The sequence below is a fragment of the Arvicanthis niloticus genome, chromosome 4 (assembly GCF_011762505.2).
Source record: "Arvicanthis niloticus isolate mArvNil1 chromosome 4, mArvNil1.pat.X, whole genome shotgun sequence".
Taxonomy (NCBI): domain Eukaryota; kingdom Metazoa; phylum Chordata; class Mammalia; order Rodentia; family Muridae; genus Arvicanthis; species Arvicanthis niloticus.
In genome coordinates, this window is record NC_047661.1 from 74,676,660 (window position 1) to 74,699,262 (window position 22,603).

Here is a 22,603-nt window from a genome sequence, read left to right on the forward strand (position 1 = left end):
GTAGCATATGCTCACATGGAAGGCAGAGGTCAGCCTTGGTTGCTGTTACCCAGAAGTGGCCAATCTGTCCTCCTGAAACCTATTTCAGGGATACCCTGGTTAGGTTAAGCTGGCCTCCTTTTATTTGTTTTTGTTTTCAGAGACAGGGTTTCTCTGAGTAGCTCTGGCTGTCCTGAAACTCACTCTGTAGACCAGGCTGGCCTCAAACTCAGAGATCTGCCTGCCTCTGCCTCCCAAGTGCTGGAATTAAAAGCATGTACTGATCTCTTTTTAGTGTGAGGCCATCCTGGTCTACATAACAAGTTCCAGGACACCCAGGGTTCCATAGAGATTCTGTCTGGGGTGGGGGGTGGGGGGGAAGAGTCAAAAAATGAACTAAAAAAAAAAAACAAAAAAAAACAAAAACCCCCAAGTGTTAGCAGGACTGTAGTGGTGCACACCTTTGGTCACAGCATTTGGGAGACAGAGGCAGTGGAGGATCCTTGAGTTCCAGGACAGCCAGGACCATGCACAGTTAAACTCTGTCTCAACAACAACAAACAAAATAAGATAACTTATTAGATTACACATGAAGCTCACTGTTGCCTTCTGGTGGGTATCACATTGTCACCTTTTCCTCCCTTCTTCCCCTGGCTTCCAGCTCATGACTTTCCTGCTTCAGGACTACCACCCCAGCCCTCAGTGTCATTTAAGAGTTATTTCTGAAGACCTGCAATCAACCGGACACTGAAGTAAAGTTCTCAAGCCTGTTATGGTGGTCTACAACCACAATCCTACCACTTGGGAGGGAAAAGCAAGAAGATCAGGTGCTCAAGACTTTTGAGGCCAGTCTGGGCTGCATAGAAAGTTCCAGGCTAGTCTAGACTACCTCAAAACAAAACAAAAACTCAATTATAATAAATAATAATAAGGGCTAGAGAGATGGCTCAGCAGTTAAGAGCACTGGCTGCTCTTCCAGAGGTCCTGAGTTCAATTTCCAGCAACCACATGGTGGCTTACAACCATCTATAATGGAATCTGATGCCCTCTTCTGGTGTATCTGAAGACAGCTACAGTGTACTCACATATATTTAATTAATTAATTAATTAAAATATAATTATTTACATGTATAACTATATTTTGGGGGGAAAGAAGAGTTTGTTGAATATATTGCAAGAGGGCAGTGGGCTGGATAGTACCTAAAGTACAGCCTATAGCTTATTGGCAATATAACTAGCTATTATATTCCCATGTTAGAGATCAGTAAACAAGACTTAGAAGACTTAGACTTTTCCAAATGATAAGCTGCTAGTGAGCCAGTTGACTCCTACCTGGACACAGTCTTTTTTTGTTCCATTATGTTTTTCTTGATGCTTTGGTTGTAAGCTACCCTTTAATGGTTGAGCTATCTCTCCAGTCCTGTGTTTTTGTTCTTTTTACAAGATTGTATTTATTTATGTGTATATGTGTGTGTACATGCCTGCCTATGTGGGTTTATGTGCATCCTGTACAAGCAGGTACCTACAGAGGTCAAAAGAGAGCATTAGATCACCTGGAACTAGAGTTACAGGAAGTTGAGAACCACAATGAAGGGTACTGGGACCAAATCCAGATCCTCTCCAAGAGCAGTAAGTGCTCTTAAGCACTGAACAATCTCTTCAGCCTCCTTGTATAGTTCTGACATCAGAATTCTGTTTGTGTTTATGTATATGCTTTTTTTTTAAATTTGCCATTCTGCCCCTCAAAAGTAATGTATTTACGATCCTTCCTTTGAGATACAACTTTTCTCTTTTGGTACTAGGATTGAATCCAGTCTTGTACATGGGAGGCAAGTGCTCTCAGAGTGAGCTACATTCCCAGTTCAGTTATTTATTTTCATTCATTTGCTTTTACACATTTTCTATTTATTTATTGGAGACAGGCTCTCATTATGTAGTTCAGGCTGGCCTGGAACTTCTGGTAGTCTTACTGCTGTAGTTTTCTGAATGCTAGGAGTACAGAAATATAATACCACATGCTTTACTAGTTATTTAGTTTGTTTTGTTTGAAATACGGCCTCACTAAGTAGCTCTGGCTGGCCTGGAACCTGCTTTGTAGACCAGGCTGGCCTCACACTCACAGACGTCTGATTACTGTGTGATTTCCCACAATGTCACACCCAGCCTAGTCTTTAATCTTTCAAAGTCAGAAACAGAAAAATTAAGCCAAGAATTAGAAATTTATTTAAGGATACAAGTTCCTCATCACAGAACACATATTTATAAAAGAAAATGATAAAAATAAACTCATTTGCTCCTTTTTAGATTTTAAAACATGCAGGTGTCAGTCAAGGGGACTACAAATTCAAGGCTATCCTAGTTTCAAGACCTTGTCTCAGCACTACTCCATCTACCCCCAGAAAATATGCAAGTGTCAACTGACTGATACTAAGTGTTTTCTCTGCTTTAAATAATTATAATAAAGTATATACATACAACATTTATGCTAAACCCAGCAATGTCAGTGATGATGGCTAAAGTAGGCCAGTTTAATCAAACAAAAACTATCCACACACACATGCACACACACAACATATATGCTCATGAACAAATGGAGTTTGGGTTTGTTTGTTTGTTTGAAGACAGGGGTTCTCACTCTGTATTGTCTACCTCTGCCTCCCAAGTTCTGGGATCAAAGGGATGAGATACCACCACCTGGCTTACAAATTAAGTTTATTTAAATAATCACATGTACGTCTTTTATATTAATATTTTAACAGCCACTAATTTTTATTTTCATTTTGTTACTGTTTTAAACTAAGAATATTTAATTATTTCCCTCAGCAGTAGATTAGATTAGATTCTTAGATTCTGTTATATTTTCATTTTAGGGTCAGGTATAGCTTTTTTTCCTCTTAAATTAACTTTGAACCTCTGAGGATGACCTTAAAAACCTCAGACTCTCCAGCTCCTACCTTTTCTGTGCTGGGATTACATGTGCTGTCAGCTGTTTCTGAAGTCATGGAGAATAAACTCAGCTTCTGTACATGCTGGGCAAGCACTTCAATAACCAGGCTACATCTCAGCCCAAACATAACCTTTTAGTTGTTGTTTGTTCAATTGCTGTTTTTTATATAGACCAGGCTGGCCTGGAACTGATCTACCTGCCTCTGCCTCCTGAGTGCCAAGATTAAAGGTGTGCAGCAAGTCACTGAGATTTTTGAGATGGGTTTAAGGTAGCAGATGCTAGCCTTAAATTCCTGACCCTCCTACATCCACTTCCTGGACTACTGGGATTATAGGCATGTGTCACCAAGCCTGGCAAGGTATAACCCTTCTCTCTTTATTTAAAAAAACTTTTTTTTTTGGAGACACAACTTTTTGACAGATAAATCTGTAGAATATATTTTTTTTAATATTTTGTTTTTAACTGTTCAATCTTCCTTTTTCTTTCTTTCTTTCTTTTTTTTTTTTTTTTTTTTTTTTTTTTTTTTTTTTTAAGGAAGAAAAACGTCTTGGCCTTTAAAGTTATTATAAATTTGTTTGTGGTGGTTCATAGCTGTAATCTCAGCAATTAAGAAGCTGAGGCCGGAAGACTGGTACAAGTTCAAGGCCAGCATTAACTATAGAATTAGTCCAAGGCCCTCCTACAATACAGTGAGACCATGCCGTAAATAAACCAAAGAAACAGCAAACAGAAAAAGAAGGGCTGTGAATATAGCTCAGGTGTGTGTGAGGTTCATGTCTACATTGAAGAGCAAGGGTTTGAAGAATGCTTTACTTTTACTTTTTATGGTATTAGAGGTGTAGTTCATAGCCTTATACATGCAGCAAGTATTCTATCTCAGACTTTAATCCCAGTATTTTAGAGGAATATTTTTTGAAAGAGTGGGTATCAGGCAGAATATCCATTTATGTCTAGGAAACTAGGACTCTGCTCATTTTTAAGCCTAAAATGAATGCCTCATTATCAGAACTCTACCTGAGGTTGCTTTGGTGTTGGCTGAAGAAACAAAGCTAGCGAGGTTAACGACCTCTCCAGAGGTGAAGATGAAGGGAGCAGTCACAGTCACAGGGTTAGCCACCGGGTTGGCTCTCTCGGGGTTAGTGTTCACCTGATTCTGCATTGCTTCCTGCCAAACAAAGCAGGTTATTTCAAAGTCAGTACACTTCAGTCATACAGTCACTGAACAACACAGGCCCTCCCCTCCCCAGCTCCATCAAGCAGAACTAGTCTATCATGATGTCCAGGGAGCTAAGGGTTCTCATTAAGACTACAGCTTTTCTCAAACTGAAGCAACTTGTGTTAGCTTGCTTCCCCAAGCTTGTCTCTACTTGAGAAAAGCAAAGGTGTGTTAGTCACAGGTCCTTCTACATGTGTCACTTATCCACTCTGCATTTTAACTTGAAAAAAAAAAAAATGAAGGGAAGGAACTGGTCTGCATGGTATAAAAGTAATTTGTAGCACTAATATTCCATGATCAATTATCTACGAGACAAGATGCTAGCAGGAGATCCCTGCAGAGCAAAATACCCTCTAGAGCTTTATCCTACAACATGTTCCATTCTGCCACTGAAGAAATCCCTAAGAGAACATGTAACAAGCAGATAAATGAGTAGCAGATTCTCAAGTGTAGCTCCATATGCTATACTCTTGCTTCCAAGGATGTCTGCTCAATTTGGTGAAAAGATGCTTATCTTTTATTTTTACTTTCAGAAGTTTTCTACAAACATGAAAACTACCAAAAAAGTCCAGTTATAAAAGGACTTTGAACAATAACTGAAAGCTGAGAAGAACCAGTCTTTGGAGAACCAGCTGTCATGAAAAACAAACAAAACCCGAAAATGCACAAGCAGCTATTTTTTCATATGTAATTATCCCCTTGACTAAGAACTTCAAATGAAGTAGATTATTCATTTTCCGGATACTGTTAAATTCTTTCTTCAGTCTGCTATTTCTAACCACCAGCAGTTTCCTTGGTGGAAGCTCTCACGGGCAGACTTGCCCAGCCTAATGAAAGCAATCACATGCTACTTAGCCTTGTGTTCCCCACCCAATGTACCATCTCCCATTACCTTTTTAAACAATCACACCAATCCTGGATTTAAGTTTATAAATCCAGATGTGCTGGTTCAAACCTGTAATCCTAGCACTCCAGAAACCAAGACAGGAGGATCACCTTGAGTTGGAGGCTAGCATGGGCTTCAGAGCAAGTGCCACATGAAGCAGAACCACACAGCAAGATCATCTTCCAACTCCCTCTCAAACCAAACAAACATAAGAACAACCCTCCCCATTTCAGTCTGGAATAGTGGTACACAGCTTTAGTCCCATCACTCAGAAGCAGAGGCATGTGGACCTCGGTAAATTTAAGGACAGCTGAGTCTACAAAGCTACTTCTAGGAAAACCAAGGCTACACAGAGTACCAGTCTTTAAAAAATGCAAAACATAACAAAGAAAGCTTCTAGTATGTTCCCACTGCCCACAGAAACTACCATCTCACTAAGTGCATGTGACTAGCCATGTAAGAAGCTCACATGCAGGCCCAGCCTACCTGCCAAGCACCTGCCATTCCCAAACTCCAGGCCCATTGCTCCTTCTCTACACACAGAACTACTTAAAAAAAAATTTCCTGTTCTTTTACATATCTGTTTGTTTCTACTTTTTTCTAGCATAGAATGTTTTTCTTAATAATGAATACAATAACATTACTTTTCTTTGTGTGTGTGTGTAGGGGTTATGCATGGGGGGGGGTAGAAAACAATTGGCAAGAGTCAGTTTTCTCTCCTTCTACCATGTGGGTCCAGAAAAGTAAACCTACCTCATTACACTTGGCATGTACCTTTACCTGAGCCTGTTCACTGGCCTGATTAAATTCTTTTGACTCTTAAATTAATTAATTAATTATGATTAGACTGGATTATTGTTGTTTTAGACTGGATCTCTCTGCGTGGCTCTAGATGTTTGGAGACTCAGTATGGAGACTGGGCTGGTCTAAAATTCAGAGATCTACGGCCTCTGCCTCCTGAGTGCTGGGATTAAAGGCGTGCGCCACCACGCTTGGCTCTGCGTGTTTTTAGTTGGTATGCTTGTGCACATAGAGCCCTGAAGGTTAGAAGGCAGCTGTTAGTGTCAGTTCTCACTTTCTAACCTGTGGGCTCCAGGGAATGAACCCAGGCCAACAGGCTCCACAACAAACACCCTTACCCACTAAGTTATCTCACTGGCCTCTACATTTAATTTGATTTTGTTTCTCTTTATTTTTTGAGACAGGGTTTCTCTGTGTAGCTCTGGCTGTCCTGGAATTTACTCTGTAGACCAGGCTGGCCTCAAACTCAGAAATCCACCTGCCTCTGCCTCCCAAGTGCTGGGATCAAGGCATGTGCCACCACTACCCAGTGAGTTTGAACTTCTAATCCTTATACCACCACCTCCAAATGGTGGGATTCTATAGGCATGCACAGCGTTGTCTAGATCTAGAGTATCTTAACGTATGTATGTGTGGGAGGGAGGATACATTTGTGTGCAGGTGCAGCCAGAAGACAGCCTGAGTATAGTTCCTCAGATGCTATCTACCTTGTTTTTTTTGAGATAGGTCTCTCACTGGACTGGAGTTCATCAAGTAGGCAAGGGTGGTTGGCTAGCAAGCTCCAGGGAGCTATCTGTCTCTGCTTCCCCAACATTGAGATTATAAGCACATGTTTCCACAGCTGGTTTAAAATATTTTAAATTGCAATTTATTTGTTGTGTGTGTTGTGCACTAGTGTTCCAGGGCACATGTACGCATGAATTCTAAGGCATGTTCCTCTCTATTTGTAACATTCCCCCTCTCTAAATCAGAACATCTGCTCCAGAAAGGAAGGAAGCTGAGCAGCCTTTGGTGCAAACAGGAGGTATGCAAAAGCCTACATATCAGAGAAGAACAGACGCCTGGAAGATTCTTGAGGGCCCCACTAACAGTAAAGGGAGCAAAGAGTTGTGGGGGAGGAGACTCCAAGCAGTAGGACGAAGAAAGGAAGATGTTTGGATTGTGGAGCTGCTTGAAAGCTGGGCAGCTCTCAGAACCAGAAGCAGTCTGTGGACTTCTGCTCTGCAATGTCGGCACTGAGTACTTCCGCAATGTTGTTTTCTCATCACTGAGTGATTCAGGACTTTATAGAATCCTACTTAGCAAACAAATAAACAAACCCTATGTACAGGCCTACTTGAGAGGCTAGCTTTAGCTCTGGCTTCATAGTAAGACCCTGAAAACAAAGGCCAGGCATGGTAGCACATATTTGTAATTCCAGTGTATGTGAGAATGATGAGTCCCCGTTAGCTACATTCAAAACTTGAGGTCACCCTGGGCTACTGAGATTCTGTCTCAACTGAAAAAAAATAAAAAAGTGAGAGGTACCAATACAGAGCCACATGATCAAGACATGCTAGAAGTTAAAATGGGGGAGAAATTCTGTTTAAATTTAGTTCCCTCAAAATAATCTATAAATTAATGTACTCTGAGAAATATAAAGGAACATACCTGAAGCATGACCAAAATCTCAGTATTGTTTTTCTCCAGTGCTATGTCAAAGGCAGACTTATCAAATTTGCTAAAAGCATGAACATCAGCTCCATATTTGATAAGTAACTCGACAACATCCCGGTGGTGGTGCTCTGTGGCCCAGTGCAGAGCTGTCATCTGCAGCATGTCCTTGGCGTTTACATCTGCACCACTCTGTTGTAAGAAAGCAACTGTTCAATATGTATAGGATCCCGTTACCAACCAGGTTACAGAGAGACATTTAACTTTAGTTCTCACTTAAAGACTATCAGAGGGAGAAAGCATTTCTTAAGTCCCTCTGAATGCTGAGACATTATGCTTTCATTGAGTGGGTCTGCTAAGGACATCACTGGGAAATTCTCACAGATGGTTGAGGAAGGGGAAGGAACAGATTTTGTTGCATTTATTAACAGAAAGCTGAGTAGGGCCCGGAAAAAAAAAAAAGGCATAAGTACAGAGAACACCTACAAAAAAGAAACGAAGAAAAATCAATAAAATCTGTTTAGCCTTTAAAAAAAAATCAGAAAATCATCTCCATGATGACTTCTAAAATAATAAACAATAAATAAATAAATAAATTTGTAACTCAGTGACCACCTACACTAAGTCTTTGCAGATCACTTTCTTACCACTATTTAAGAAAAAATGGGAGGCAAAGAGACTTCGTCTTACAGCAGAGTCCCACTATTATTCTTTTGTTTGTTTTGTTTTTCTTTTCTTTTTTGGTTTTTCCAGACAGGGTTTCTCTGTGTAGCCCTGGCTGTCCTGGAACTCACTCTGTAGACCAGGCTGGCCTCAAACTCAGAAATCCGCCTGCCTCTGCCTCCCAAGTGCTGGGATTAAAGGCTTGCGCCACCACCGCTCGGCTGTTTTGTTTTTCAAAACAGGGTTTTTCTGTATCGCCTTGGCTGTCCTGGAACTTGCTCTATAGACCAGGCTGACCAAGAACTCAGAGATCTGCCTCCCTCTGCCTCCTGAGTGCTGGGATTAAAGGTTTGCACCACTACTGCCAGGCTCCCGCCATTACTCTTGCTTTACCCTAACAAGCAGCTCCACGATGTGAGCATGTCCGTCGGCTGCAGCCATATGCAGAGGGGTCCTGTCCACTTTGGTCCGGGCATCCCTGCTAACGCCAGCTCGAAGGAGCACTTCTGCTGTGGAATAGTGACCATACTGGGCTGCAAGGTGAAGTGGTGACGTTCCAAGCTGTGGGAAGATAACACTCATTGAGTTCTACCATGTGAAGAACTGTATCATTTCTGGGTAGAGATATATGAGCAAGAAATGAATCCTATAATATTCATCCCTGGAGAAAGAATCTTCCTGGGCAGATAGACAAAAAAAAAAAAAAAAAAAAAAAAAAAAAAAAAAAAATTTAGAGTTAATAGACTGGGGCTGGGGCTGCAGAGAACAGTGGGTAAGAGCACTGACCAAGCATCCATGTTGGTGATTCACAGCTGTTATTCCAGCTGCTGGTGATCCAACACAGTAACTTCTAAGGGCACCTGGACTCACATGCATATACCCCCATGCAGCCATACTCATATGTACATCATTAAAAATAATTAAATAAAATTAATGTTATTGGGAAGGTGATGGGGCCAAAAGTTAAATAACTGTGAGTATAATGATTTTAAGTGAGATAGAGCTACTGAGTAAAACTCACTAGAAGACAGGATTTTTTTTTGTTGTTGTTGTTTTTGTTTTTTGAGACAGGGTTTCTCTGTATAGCCTTGGCTGTCCTGGAACTCACTCGGTAGACCAGGCTGGCCTCGAACTCAGAAAAGAAGACAGGATTTTAAGCATGGCTCACAAGATAGTTTTCTTATCTTTTTTTTCCTTTAGTATCAAAAAGAATATTCTGAGGTGGGTATGGTGGTGCAGGCCTTTAGTCCCAGCACTTGGGAGGCAGAGGTCGGCAGATCTCTGTGAGATGGAGGCCGAGGACGCTCAGGTTTTACTGAGAGACCCTGTTTCAAAACAAACAAAAAAAATGAACCAGTAGGACCCTGAAGTTAGGAAGCATTCCTACCACAACAGTCATCACTCCATTATCAAAATTATCAGCACCAGCCACTGCTTAGAAACTCTGTGAGCACTAAGGGGTCCCACATTACTACACAGACCTGCATCTTTTGGATCCTGTGGTCTGCAAGCCAGCTGACAGGCTCATTATATCAAACTTTTTTTTTCTCTGTGTAGCACTGGGTATCCTGGAACTTGCTCTGTAGACCAAGCTGGTCTCTCGAACTCAATGCTTAAAGATGTATACCATCCTGCCTGGTATCTGTAATATTTATTTGCATGTGTGTGAATGCATGTACACACAGGTATATGTGTATGAAGGTCAGAGGACAACTTTTAGGAATTATTTTGTTTGTTTTTTGACACAGGATCTTATTATGTAGCTTCAGCTGTCTTGGAGCTTGCTATGTAGACCAGGTTGGCCTCAAACTCACAGAGGTCTTCCTGCCCCTACCTCCTAAGTTCTAGGACTAAAGGTATGCACCATCATACCTGCAAATAAAAATATCAAAAATAAAATAAAAAGGAAAAAATCCCAAGTATTTAATAGCTACAATTACAACCTATATATTCACAGACAATTTTCAAATTGGAAAACTAACAGGGAACCTATACACTGAGGTGAAACAAATAAAGCTCTCTTAGAAGGAATGACATAGGAACTGAAGAGAGCACCATGCCTGCTTAGCCTTAGGGACTGGTTACAGCACTCGGGAAACCACTGGGACTCTGGCTAACTTACCCAGTCTGTGGTGAATGGAGCCCCATTTGCCATCAGCGCCCTCACTTCATCGTCTTGGCCTTTCCTTGCAGCTTCTAGCAGCCTCTTCCCCAAGTCCACCAGAGACATCTTTATGCATAGAAGCAAATGTTTCCAGGTAGCTGCAATTCAAACACAAGGGAAGCAGTTGTTTGTAGTATGTTTTCTTGCTTTTTGTTTGTTTTCTCTAACATATGGTGGTTTTGTCATGCTATCCAGACTGGCCTAGAACTCACTATGTAGCCTGTGAAAGCACAGAACTGAAAAATCTTGCTTCTTCTCCCTCCCAGATGCTAATATACAGACGCTGACCACCACAGTGAAATGTTTACAAGATGCTTTTGTCTGGGGGACAGGAGCTCATGCAGCCTACACTGGCCTTGACCTTTTCATCTTTCTGACTCCAGCACCCACTTGGTGGGATTACAAGCTAGTGTCACCATACCTGGCTCCCTCCCACCCCCCGCTTTTTTATTCTGAGGCAGTACCTAGCTAAACTGGCCAGGCTGGTCCAAAACTCACTCCATAGCTTAGGTAAACCTAGAATTTATGATCTTCCTGCCTCAACTTCCCAAGTAACTAGGAATATAGGTTTTTTATCACCAGACCCAGTAGTAGAATATAATTTAAAGAATACAATTCAAAACATGCACCCTGATTTCTAGGCAAGGCACAAGGGTACCTATCTGTAAAAAATGTTGCCTGAAGGAACTGTGAGTTAATCATTTCTCCATGATGACTGGCAGCACGGATGGCTGGACTGTATGAGTAGACATGACTGTTTCTCTGGTTGGCCCCAAGAACCTGTATAGGGTAGGTAAACTCCCCACTGGCTCAAAACTAACCAGTTCCACAAAAGACTTCCTCACTCTCAATCCAATTCCTCCACGAGACATAAAAGGCCAGCAGGGCCTGTGAGATGGCTCAGTAGGTGAAATGCTTTTTATAAAGGCTGGATGGCTTGTGTCCTACCCCCTAGAACTCTAGGTACAAGAGAACTGATTCTGACTTTAAGTTGTCCTCTGAGTATATGCAGTGGAGTGTGCTCCCTCCCCCATCATACACAAACAATGATACAATTAATCAGAACACCGGGCAGGGCACATGCAACTGTTCCTCTCTGGAACCTCGCTCACTCTTGGGAGTTTTCACTTTCCCTACTAAGCAGCATCTTTTCTACATTGAGTTGCAAGAGTTAATCTTTTTGTTTTATAGCTATGGTGAGATGATGTAATGCCTATCAAAGTTTATAGACAGCAACTTTTTTCCTTTTCCTTTTAGGCAAAAGCTCCTGTAGCCCAAGCTGACCATTAACTCACGGTGTAGCTGAGGACGACCTTCACCTCCTGATCCTCCTGCCTTCACTTCCCAGGTACTGAGAATGTGGGCAAGTGACATCACAGCCAGCATGTCAGATGGCTTACTTAAGTCAGCACCAAAAGCGTGGTTTATGGTTCCTGAGCCACACTTACCACCTTTCAGGAATCCATGTGACCTAGACTATTTTTACTGTAAGGTTAAGGCACTATCTGACTTTATTGTGTAGCATGTGACCTAGACTATTTTTACTATAATGTTAAGGCGCTACCTGACTTTATTGTGTAGCGTCTTAGCAGTTGCAATGGTGGTGAAGACACCATGGAGGCACAGCTGCTGCTGTCTTTGCCCAAATCCAACTGTGAGGCAAGCTTACTACAGCCATTGCTATGTACTTTGGGGGCCAGGGCGGGGGGGAGGGGGGCAGAGGAAAGGAAGGGTAAATTATATTTTAGAAAATCTTTGCCCTGCAAGGAGGTAGGTACCTGTAACAGCAGCACTTAGGAGTGAAGGCAGCAGATGAGAAGCACAAAGCCAGTGTCAGCTACATGGTGAGTTCTAGACAGGCCGGAGCTAGTCTCAATTTTTTTTTCATTCTCTCTCCCCGCCCCATGTGTGTGCGTGTGTACGTGTGTGTGTTTTATATGTGTATGTTGGTCAGAGAACAGCTTGCAGGAGTTGGTTCTCTCCTTCTAGCGAGTGGCTCAAGGGATTGAACTCAGGTCATCAGGCTTGGCAGAAGTTACCCATGAGCTATGTTGCTGGTCTAACAACCTGAGTTTGATCCTTGGATCCACATGGTAAAAGGAGAGAAGTAACTCCAGAAAAGAGTCCTCGAAGTTCTCATAAACCATTCCATCCAGTAAATTAATTAAAAAAAAAAAAAAAATCAAAGTAGGGCCTTGTGGCAAAGCCCTGAAATCTCTGTAGTCTTGGTTTCTAGGAGGATGAGATACAAAGATTCCAAGTTGAAGACCAATCTGGGCAGTATCATGAGACTGCTGTCTCAAAAACGAACTGAGGGCCGCTTAGCATGCACAAACCCCGGGTCTCGGCCAAACACGGAGATACAAAAGTTCAATGGCTGTCTGGGCTATAACATGAATTCAAGAATAGCTTGAGTAATTTAGTGAGACTTGCCTCAAACTAAAGAATAGTAAAAAACAGCTCACTGGTAGAATATTTCTTTACTATGTGCAAGGCTCTAGATTCAAGTCACAGTACAGCCAAGAATAAAACTGTAAGACAGAAAATTAGACACAGTACAAAAAATTCTTTTGATATAGTTTCAGACTTCTCTTTAAAACTAATCTTATTAGTTTTTAAACTATTTGTATTTATGACTATTTTCACATGAATCTATTTCTGTGCAGTACCTGTATGCAATATCCTGTGAGGGTCAGAAAAGGGCATCAGATCCTCTGGCACTGAATTTACAGGTGGCCGTGAGCTGCCATGTGGGTCCTCAGGAAGAGCACCCAATACTATTAACTGCTGAGCCATCTCGCTAAGCCCTTGCAACCATTCCCTTAGTGCAGAGGACAAAACCCAAGGTATTACTGAACTAAATTATCAATCTTGCAACTAACTTTTAAGAAATGACCACATATCTTGTGAGCGATGTAATACAATGGCAGAGTGCTTGTCTAGCGTGGATGAGGCTATATGGACCACAAAAAAATTACCACTTGCCAAGCTTTGGTATAGCATCAAAGAATACCTTACCATCATCTAGAAAAGCTATTAAAAAACTAGGTGTGGCCAGACCTGCTGTCTCATGCCTATAATTCCTGTGTAACTATCCTCACAGAAATTCTTAAAAAGTTGTGTGTTCCTCTTCTCTACTATCAGACTATTGGGATAGCAAACTTCAAGAGATTCTCAGGTGCCAAGATGAGAAAGTTGTAACCTCAGAAAGAGATTTCAACTCTGACAGCTTGTCCGACCACCCTGCAGGAGACTGGAGCCAATGACAGTAGTTAGGGCCACAGCTTGCCCAGGAGCTATTAGTTAGTTATACATACATACTCTCTATTGACCTAAAACTCATGTTACATCAGAACCCCAAAACAGACTAGGGGTGTCACTGGCCTGTTTCCAGTATGGTCACACTGAATCCGTTTCTGCTTTTTGTCACTAATGGTGCATTTAATTGACATATCTGATGATGGGTGGCCAAGCCTAACTTGTTAGGGATGCCAGGGATCAAGCTCTGACCCTAACATGTGTACAGTAACCATTTTAGCAAGGCAAAGCAGGAGAAACAGTCAGCCACTCATTCTCAATGAAGAGGACAGACTGAATGGTACCAAGGAGCTGCTGGGGTCACTTTATTCCAGAGACTTCTTTAGAGGACAGAATCTCTCTACAAACCTCTGGCTGTCCTGAAAATAAGAAGACAAGGCAGGCTTCAAACTCAGATATCTGCCTGCCTCTGCCTCCTGGGTGCTAGGCATGTGCCACAACGCACAGCGAGGGACTTCTATGCTCCCATTTCCCTTCTCTTCTGCTGTGCTGGTTGTTTCATCTCTATATGAGCAGAGAAATGAGTATCTGGACTTGGCATTAGGCTCTTGAGAAAGCCTGCCCCTTGGAAATTTTCTGCAATAGGCTTTGTCTATAGTTCTGAGCTGTTTCAATTCTGTTGAACTATTTAGGTTGTCATACTGCTTGTATGTTAAGAGTTTTGTCAATCGTGTGTGTATGTTGTGTATTTGTCTGCATATATGTCTATACACTACGTGTGTACCTGGTACCAAAAGAGGCAAGGCAGCACTGAATCCTTTGGAACTAGAGTCATAATTGTGAGCCACCATGTGGGCGCTGTATCTTTTTTTTTTTTTTTTTTTTTTTTTTTTTGGTTTTTCAAGACAGGGTTTCTCTGTGTAGCCCTGGCTGTCCTGGAACTCACTCTGTAGACCAGGCTGTCCTTGAACTCAGAAATCTGCCTGCCTCTGCCTCCCAAGTGCTAGGATCAAAGGCGTGCGCCACTGTCCAGCATGGGTGCTGTATCTTAAACCTGATCCTCTTGCAGATCAGAGAGTGCTCTTAGCCACCAAGCCACCTCTCCACCCCCAAGCCTTGGCATTTTGAAAGCTCTTTTGAAGGAATCTGGAGTTTGGTTGAAGGGTCTAGAAATCTACACATGATGATTAAAGCATGTCCGTCTATTGTGACTCTTCTCTGTCTCAAGACAGAGAAGCAAGCATGATGAGAACTCTATTGTGATTTGTGTAACCATGGAAAATACTGTTTGTACTATCTTAATGGCCCTTTGGGGAAATTCTAGATGAGTAAATGTTTTGTAAACTCATCAGTTTCTAAAGCACCACAGGGCAGAACTGTATCTGTCTGCAGAGTTCTGAGAAATAACTGAGTAGTGCAGACCCCGCTTCACTTTTCTATTTCTCTTTGAACTTACTGTGTGCTAAAATTACTATTCCTGACATGCCTGCTTTAAAAGGTGTGCATACATATGAATGTGAATATCTAAGGCAGATTTTAGAGTTGCTCCCCCAGCTTTATTTTTTATTCCTTTGAAAAGTAAACTAAAATATAGAACTTAATAGCTAACTATATAAACTGTGGCTAGATGATTTCCCCACCTCCACAGGTTCTCACTGTGCAGTCCTGGCTAGCCTGTAACATACTATGTCAACCAGGCTGACCTAGAAATCACAAAAATTCACCTGCTCATTTTGAGAATAAACTAAGTTTTACTCTTTTATGTCAAGAGTGCCTGAAAGATATTTGAAAGGACATTTAAAAACAAAACAAAACAAAAACCAAAAGAACAAAAACCAAACCAAAACAAAACCTGGGCTAGAGAGATAGCTTAGTGGTTAGGAGCACTGACTGCACTTCCAGAGGTACTGAGTTCAATTCCCAGCAACCACATGGTGGCTCACAACCATCTGTAATGGGATCTGATGCTCTTCTGGTGTATCTGAAGAAAGCAACAGTGTACTCATATAAATAAAATAACTAAAGCTATTTATTTATTTACTTGAGACAGGGTCTCATGTAGTACACACTACTCTCCAACATGTCACACAGCCAAGGAGGACCTTGAGTTCCTGATTTCCCTGCCTCTAGCACCTAAATGCTGGGATTATAGTTGTGTATCACCACATTCAATTTATGTGGTACTGAGGACTAAATCCATAGCTTTGTACATGCTAGGCAAGCACCCTACTAACAGAGCCGCATCCTTAGCCCCATAAAAGTCCTTTGTATTACCTGTGCACTTGGGAGGCTGAGGCAGTCAGATATCTGAGTTTGAGGTCAGCCTGGCCTACAAAGTTGAGTTCCAGGACAGCCAGGGCTTCATAGAGAAACCCTGTCTTGAAATAAAAAAAAAAAAAAAAAAAAAACAAACCTTTATGTTGATGGAAATGCCTCTAAATAATGCACATAAAAATCTTTTGGACAGGTGATAGTGGCATTCATCTTTAATCCTAGCACTCAGGAGGCTGAGGCAGCTGCTGGCCAACCTGGTCTACAGACCAAGTTACAGGATGGCCAAGGCTATACAGAGAGTTCCTGTCTTGAAACCACCCCCACAAAATAAATAAAATAATCCTGTGGAATTATTGCTATGTTTCCTTTTTCAGGAGGAATATTTCATCTTTTTACATTTACTTATTCTGTGTGTGTGTTTGTCTGTGTGTGGAGATTAGAACAACTTGCTGAAGTCAGTTCTCTCCTTCCACCATGTGGGTCCCAGGAACTGAACTCGGATCTTCAGGTTTGGTTGCAAGCATTTTACCTTGGAGCTTCTCCTCAGCTCCTCAACTCCCTTCTGTGAAGGCCAGCACTGAGCATCTGCATAAGCTTACTCTATATGTAATGGAAAAGGCCTATGCATTGTACCTGTCATGTGTTTGTGTTGAGTGAGACTCTATTGTCTTGTTTTTAAAGGGTGGTTACACTTAAAAATATGTTAACTGCTCAGAAAAAATATTTTGTTGTTGGTTTTTTTTTTTTTAAACAGAGTCTATTATCTATTTCTGGCTGTTCTGGAACTCTCTGTAGACCAGACTGGCCTTGAATTTGATCCACCTGCTTCTGCTTCTTGAGTGCTGGGATTAAAGTGTGCTCTACCATGCTAGGCTCTCGGAAAATTTCTAAACTGCTTTTTGCTTGTAAATTTAAAATGTAAATGTAAAACATATATTTTAGAATTGGCTTGTATATAGAGCTACTTTTGTGTGATTTCTGGGCTTTGATCCATATGGAATATACCTAATTGCTAATAAAAAATACATTTTGTTGTAATGTTATAGGGGTGGATACTTTATCTTTATCTTTTTAATATTTATTCTTAAAATTGTGCACTCATGGTAGGTGTGGGTGTGTGCTCTTGGAAGCCAGGAAGGGGAGTCAGCCTCTTGAAACTGTAGTTACAGGTGGATTTGGGCCACTGTATTTGGTTGCTAGGAACCAAAAGCAGTACATACTCTTCAATCCAGAAAGTGGTATTTTAATATCCAACTAAGTATATATGTACATTATAAAATTAACAGGATTTTTATACTTTAGTGGACTAACTGCTTGGGGACCAGCAAATGGTTCAGCATGTAAATGAACTTGCCACCAGGCCTGACAACTGGAGCTCCATCCTGAGGACTCACATGATAGAAAAGAGGGCGGGTACCGCCACCTGAATACTGTGGCCATTCACACTCCAACCCCAAAAATCAACCTAGCAATTAATATAATTTTTTTTAAGGTGGTGAAGCGATGTCTCAGCAGTTGAGCATATGCACTGCTCTCTCACAGCTCCAGTTTAGAGCCTGTAATTCCAGTTCCATGGGACCAGACACCCTCTTCCTGACTGGGGCTGAGAAGGCGGCTTGGAGAGTGAGAGCAGCTGTTGCACTTGCAGGCACACACATATCTGTGTCTGGCCAGCCAAAGGCCACAGAGGAAACATGGGTATTAAAATAATTTGTTTTTGTTTTTTGTTTTGAAGCACGGGTTTCTTTGTGTAACCCTGGCTGTCTTGAAACTCAATGTGCAGACCAGGCTGCCTCTGCAAAGGCGTGCACCTTTTGATGCCGCACCCCCCACCTTTTTTTTTTTTTTTTTTTTTTAAAGATTTATTTTATTTGGGGGCTGGCACTGACTGCTCTTCCAGAGGTTCTGAGTTCAATTCCTAACAACCATCTGTAATGGCTCTTCTGGTGTGTCTGAAGACAGTGACAGTGTGGTCATATACATTAAATAAATAAATCTTTTGAAAAAGAGAATTGTATATTTTTAAAAAGATGTGTTTTTTTATATATGTGAATACATTCTTGCTGTCTTCAGACACACCAGAAGAGGGCATCGGATCTCATTATAGATGGTCGTGAGCCATCATGTGGTTGCTGGGAATAGAACTCAAGACCTCTAGAAGAGCAGTCAGTGCTCTTAACCACTGAGCCATCACAATCCCCCCCCCCACCGGCCTGCACCCCCCTCCCTGCACTTTTTTGTTTTTGTTTTTCGAGACAGGGTTTCTCTGTGTAGCCCTGGCTGTCCTGGAACTCACTCTGTAGACCAGGCTGGCCTCAAACTCAGAAATCCACCTGCCTCTGCCTCCCAAGTGCTGGGATTAAAGGTGTGCGCCACTACCGCCCGGCGCACTTTTTTTCTTTAAAAAGGAAAACTATCTTGCCTGTTGGCTGAGGTAGGAACCTGAATTCAAGGCCAGCCTGGACCGATCCAGGGCAGTGCTTGTAATGAGAAATCTTGTCTCAAAAACAACAAAAACCTTAACAAAAACTCAAGAGTTCCTTTAAGTTTCTAGTTATGCCTTTTTAATGACTACTTTGCAAGCAACTATTCTAAGGTGATTTTAGTACATATAATACTCCATGTATTTGGGACTAAAATATGTAAAGTGCAACCTTTTCTTCCAGTGTAGACATTTTAAGAATTAAATACACGCAATTTTAGAACATGCAAAGTGGTCATTAAGTGTTCTCTAGTATGCAATCTGCATTATATCTGGACTGTCAACATGTAGGAGAAGCCAATGACGTTCTAGTGACATTTCTGGGCTCTCTTTTGTTTGGTTTCTAAGGATGTTTCACATGTAGTCCTTGATAGCCTTGAATTCAGAGATCTGCTGCCTCTACTCTCCACATGCTGGGACTAAGGACTCGGGCCACCCAACCCAGCTTGTTTCAAGTATTTTTAACCAGCACTGTTCACTGGCAGACAAGACGGTTCAGTGGGTAAAAGCTACCAAGCCTGATGGAACTAAGTTCCATCTCTTGGACCCCTATGGTAGAAGAGACTGGACTCAGGAAAGCTGTCCTTTGGCTTCTACACATGCACCATAGCTATGTGCGCATTAACACCCACAAGCACACAATCAATAAAACCAATACTGTTTCAGGCTGGAGAGATGGCTCGCAGTTATGAGCACTGACTGCTCTTCCAGAGGTTCTGAGTTCAATTCTCAGAAACCACATGACTCAAAATGACTCACAACCATCTATAATGGGATCTGATGCTCTCTTCTGACATGCAGGTATAAATGCAGAAAGGGCACTCATGCATAAAGCGTGCCATTTGTGTAATCCTGCTCTTTGAAACCTGGGTCTCCAATCTATTGGCCCCACAATGAAAGAAATGAGTCTATAACTCTTACTACGTTTTTGAAGGCCTAATATTTGATTTTGTTGATACAGTAGGCCCAGGAAGTTAAAGATTGTAAATTTTGCTTAACAGGCAAAAGCGAACTAACAGAGAAGATTTCTGTGGCCTTCTTCTGTGTAATGATTCTAAACGCTGTTGGCTCTTTTACATGTTAAAGGTATTCGTGAGCCTGCTGTATTTCTAAGATGCAAGGTTTAGGAGATAACTGCTTGGGACCTAAGCTGGTCGGGCCCTAAATTACAATTGTTAGTGGTGCTTCCTTCTCCCAGGCCTGGGTTCACGTGCTCCTAATTGTACTGACTAGTTAAGTCTCTTTAAACAAAGATAATTAGACATGCCTTAGCACTGTACACTCCAAGCAGTGCCTCCCAATCATTAAAGGGCACTGGACACTGATCACTCATGGAGTACCCCTATAAACAATGCTTAACTTTCAAGCTAGTTTTCAGTACATTTTTGTTCTTGTTGATTGTGCTTCTATGAAGCTTATTAATTGTTGGCTGTTAACATTCGGTAGAAATACAACAAAAGACTGAGAGCAACATTTCTGAGATGCTAGGACTTCTCTGACCCACACAAGTAATAGAACTCAAAGACAAGAACAGACTCCAGGTAGGCCTGACTAAAAGCCACTTCCTTTACACCCCTTACTTAAACGTGGCTCTGAAAGTTTTATTGGTACTAACTCTTGACACGTCATTCCCCCAACATGGGATCAGATCAGACCGATCTGGACAGATCTTCATGTGATGAGGGACAGTTGAGATCAAAGCACCAGTTAGATCAAAGCTGTCTTCAGAGAAAACTCTTTAGAAACAAGCATGAGGGGGTGTGTCACAATGAAAATGAAGTCATGCTGGGCATGATGACATCTACCTATAACCTCAGCACTCTGGGAAACTGAATCAGGATGATGGTGACTTGGAGGTTGGCCTAAGTGTCACAAGACCATGTTCTGAATCCTACAAAGGGGAACTGTTCTCCTTTACTGGCTATGCATCCGCCTAAGAGCCACATAAGAGCTGGTCTAATCTGTATCCTAAGATTTTTTAGATTCTCTTCCTAGTCTCTCTGTGCTAGGGATTGAATCCAGGGCAAAGTGGATGCTAGAGCCATACTTGCCTCTGAGCTACACTCATGCCTCCTGGGAATCTGTAAAGGTGAATACAATACAAAACAAAACCAGGAGAACTTTCTGGGTCAAGTAGCATAGGCTGGCCTTGAACATCTGGATCTTTTTATCTCCTCTTTTCAAGTACTGAGTGCTTACTTAGTTTTAAGAATGTTCAAGAAATATTTTAATAACCATGGAGTGCCTGAGCACTTGACAAAGCAGCCCACTACCAAAGAATAATAACTTTTGTTTATAATTTGGGTGTGGTGATTTGTTCTTTTCAAAGCATGTATAGAAACATGGCTCACCTTAGCAATCCCATAACTCCAGGGGCTAAGATTGGAGGAGAGGCAGCCAATCTGAACTACATAGTAAGACCCAAATATTGAAAAACAACAACAAAAAGACGCAAATATTGAGATGGAAACTAGAGAAAAGCCTTTATAGGAAGAGAAAGACAAACAGAATAATACCTGCAGGAAATCTGTGAGAAGAGGTGCACGCTAATGGGAAAGAAAGAGCAATTAAAGAATTCTCAGTTTGTAGAAAGAGCAATTAGAGAATTTTCAGTTTGTATGGGTTTTTTTCTCTTCTCTTCCTTTTTCGTTGTTTTTTTTTTTTTTTTTCCACACACTCCCACTGGGAGGACAGATATACAAGCATCTGTGTTAAGAACTGGATATAAGACCATGACTGTTCTTGTTCAAAATATGAACTTACTAAAGCTTCATGTTATTACTGGACCTTGAAAAGTAGAGTTCCCACTTCCTCCTCAGTCATATATCTCATAGTTTTTCACATCAGCACTGTGCCAAACTCAGGAAAGCCAACTTGCAAGGAGTCCCAGTCTGAGTCTAGAGGCAGCCTGGACTCCTGCTCCACACCGCCCCCTAGTGGTCACCCCCATGTGGCCTTGGCTTCCCGGAGTCCAGCTCCCCAGCCCCAGGTCTTCCACCCACCCCCTTCACCTCCCAGTCCCCTCCCCTTCCTCCCGCCAGCATCCCCTTCCTCTTGGTCCCTCTCCCCCCCCCCCCCCGCCGCCACCCCCGTTCCGGCAGTCTCCAGGCCGGAGCCCACAGGTCCGGGCCGGGCTGGGCCGGCCACTTGTCACGGCACCTTCCATCGCAGTTCGGACGCTCCGGAACCCCGCGTGTCCTTCCCCCTCACCTAGTCCGGAGCGCTGCCGGCTTCGCTCTCACTGGGCCCGCCAGTTTGGTCCCGTTTCTTTCTCTAGTTAAGATTCCTTGCCAGTGGCCTCACTTTTTGGCCTTTTCACATATGCATATTTGGGGGGCCTTTACCCCCCCTCGCGGAGAAATGGAGGCAATAAAATGGCGGACCCGGAAGTGAAGGCGCTGTGCCTATGGGTCCTGGCGGAGGAATCTGAAGGAAATGAGTTAGCAAAACAACTTTGCCACTCTCTCAGAACCGCAACGCACCTCTGAGTCCGATTTCTTGCTACTGAGGACCGCTTGAGCTGGAAAAGCTTATACGGAGGGCATCCTGAACGGGACTACTTAGCGAGGCGTAGGATCACTGATTACGTGGCTTACGTGAGACATAGTTCCGGCAGGGGACGGACCGAGATGGTAGTTTTGGCGCCAACATGTGCACCGCTCAGGGGAAACTAGGTTACTCGTGCGACTTGGCGTTTGCACTCTACCTTCCCACTAGAACCTTCAACGCAGGGCTAACTTTAGGGTTGGGGGAGAATCTTGCTTCCGCCTCAGTGAAGCTGTTCGGGACATTCCTGGTTCTGCACTCGAATCAGACTCCTGTCTGACCGGACAAACTTTGCCAGTGTCCTGAATATGTCAGGAAAACTTGGGGGAGACTAGAAGAGGTTGGAACATGAAATTACACGTCTTTTTAGCCATTCCTTTTACCAAACAGTCTATCTTGGTTTCTGTTCTCTATTTTAACCGATGAAAGGACTAAGACAAACCAGGGAGAAAACCCTTCAAAAATCAGTAACAGGGCGCTGGAGAGATGGCTCAGGGTTTAAGAGCACTGACTATTTTTTCTTCAGGAGACCCCGTTCAATTCCCAGCACCCACACGGCAGTTCACAACTGTCTGTAACTCCAAGATCTGACACCCTCCCACAAGCATACATTCAGGCAAAACACCAATGTACATAAAGTAAAAACTTAAAAATTAAAATAGGTAACAATAACAAACACACCTTTAATCACAGTAGGAGGCAGAGATACCCTAATTAAGTGCCTAAGTGCTAGG

General features: G+C 42.3%; 1 protein-coding gene across 4 annotated transcripts in view; it reads right to left on the bottom strand.

Annotated features, from left to right (window-relative positions):
- Gabpb2 (GA binding protein transcription factor subunit beta 2) overlaps window positions 1-21,921 on the bottom strand; it is a 36,701-nt gene extending 14,780 nt beyond the window's left edge. The window contains exons 1-5 of one of the 4 annotated variants that reach the window (XM_034500088.2): window positions 21,806-21,921; window positions 10,268-10,407; window positions 8,539-8,706; window positions 7,480-7,674; window positions 3,941-4,091 (exon numbers count right to left, since the gene is read on the bottom strand). In XM_034500088.2, coding sequence (XP_034355979.1) covers window positions 3,941-4,091; window positions 7,480-7,674; window positions 8,539-8,706; window positions 10,268-10,375 — 622 coding nt within the window. In that variant the 5' untranslated portion in view covers window positions 10,376-10,407; window positions 21,806-21,921. The other 3 variants (XM_076932907.1, XM_034500087.2, XM_034500089.2) reach the window with 3 other exon arrangements.
- Between the last annotated feature and the right edge of the window lie 682 nt (window positions 21,922-22,603).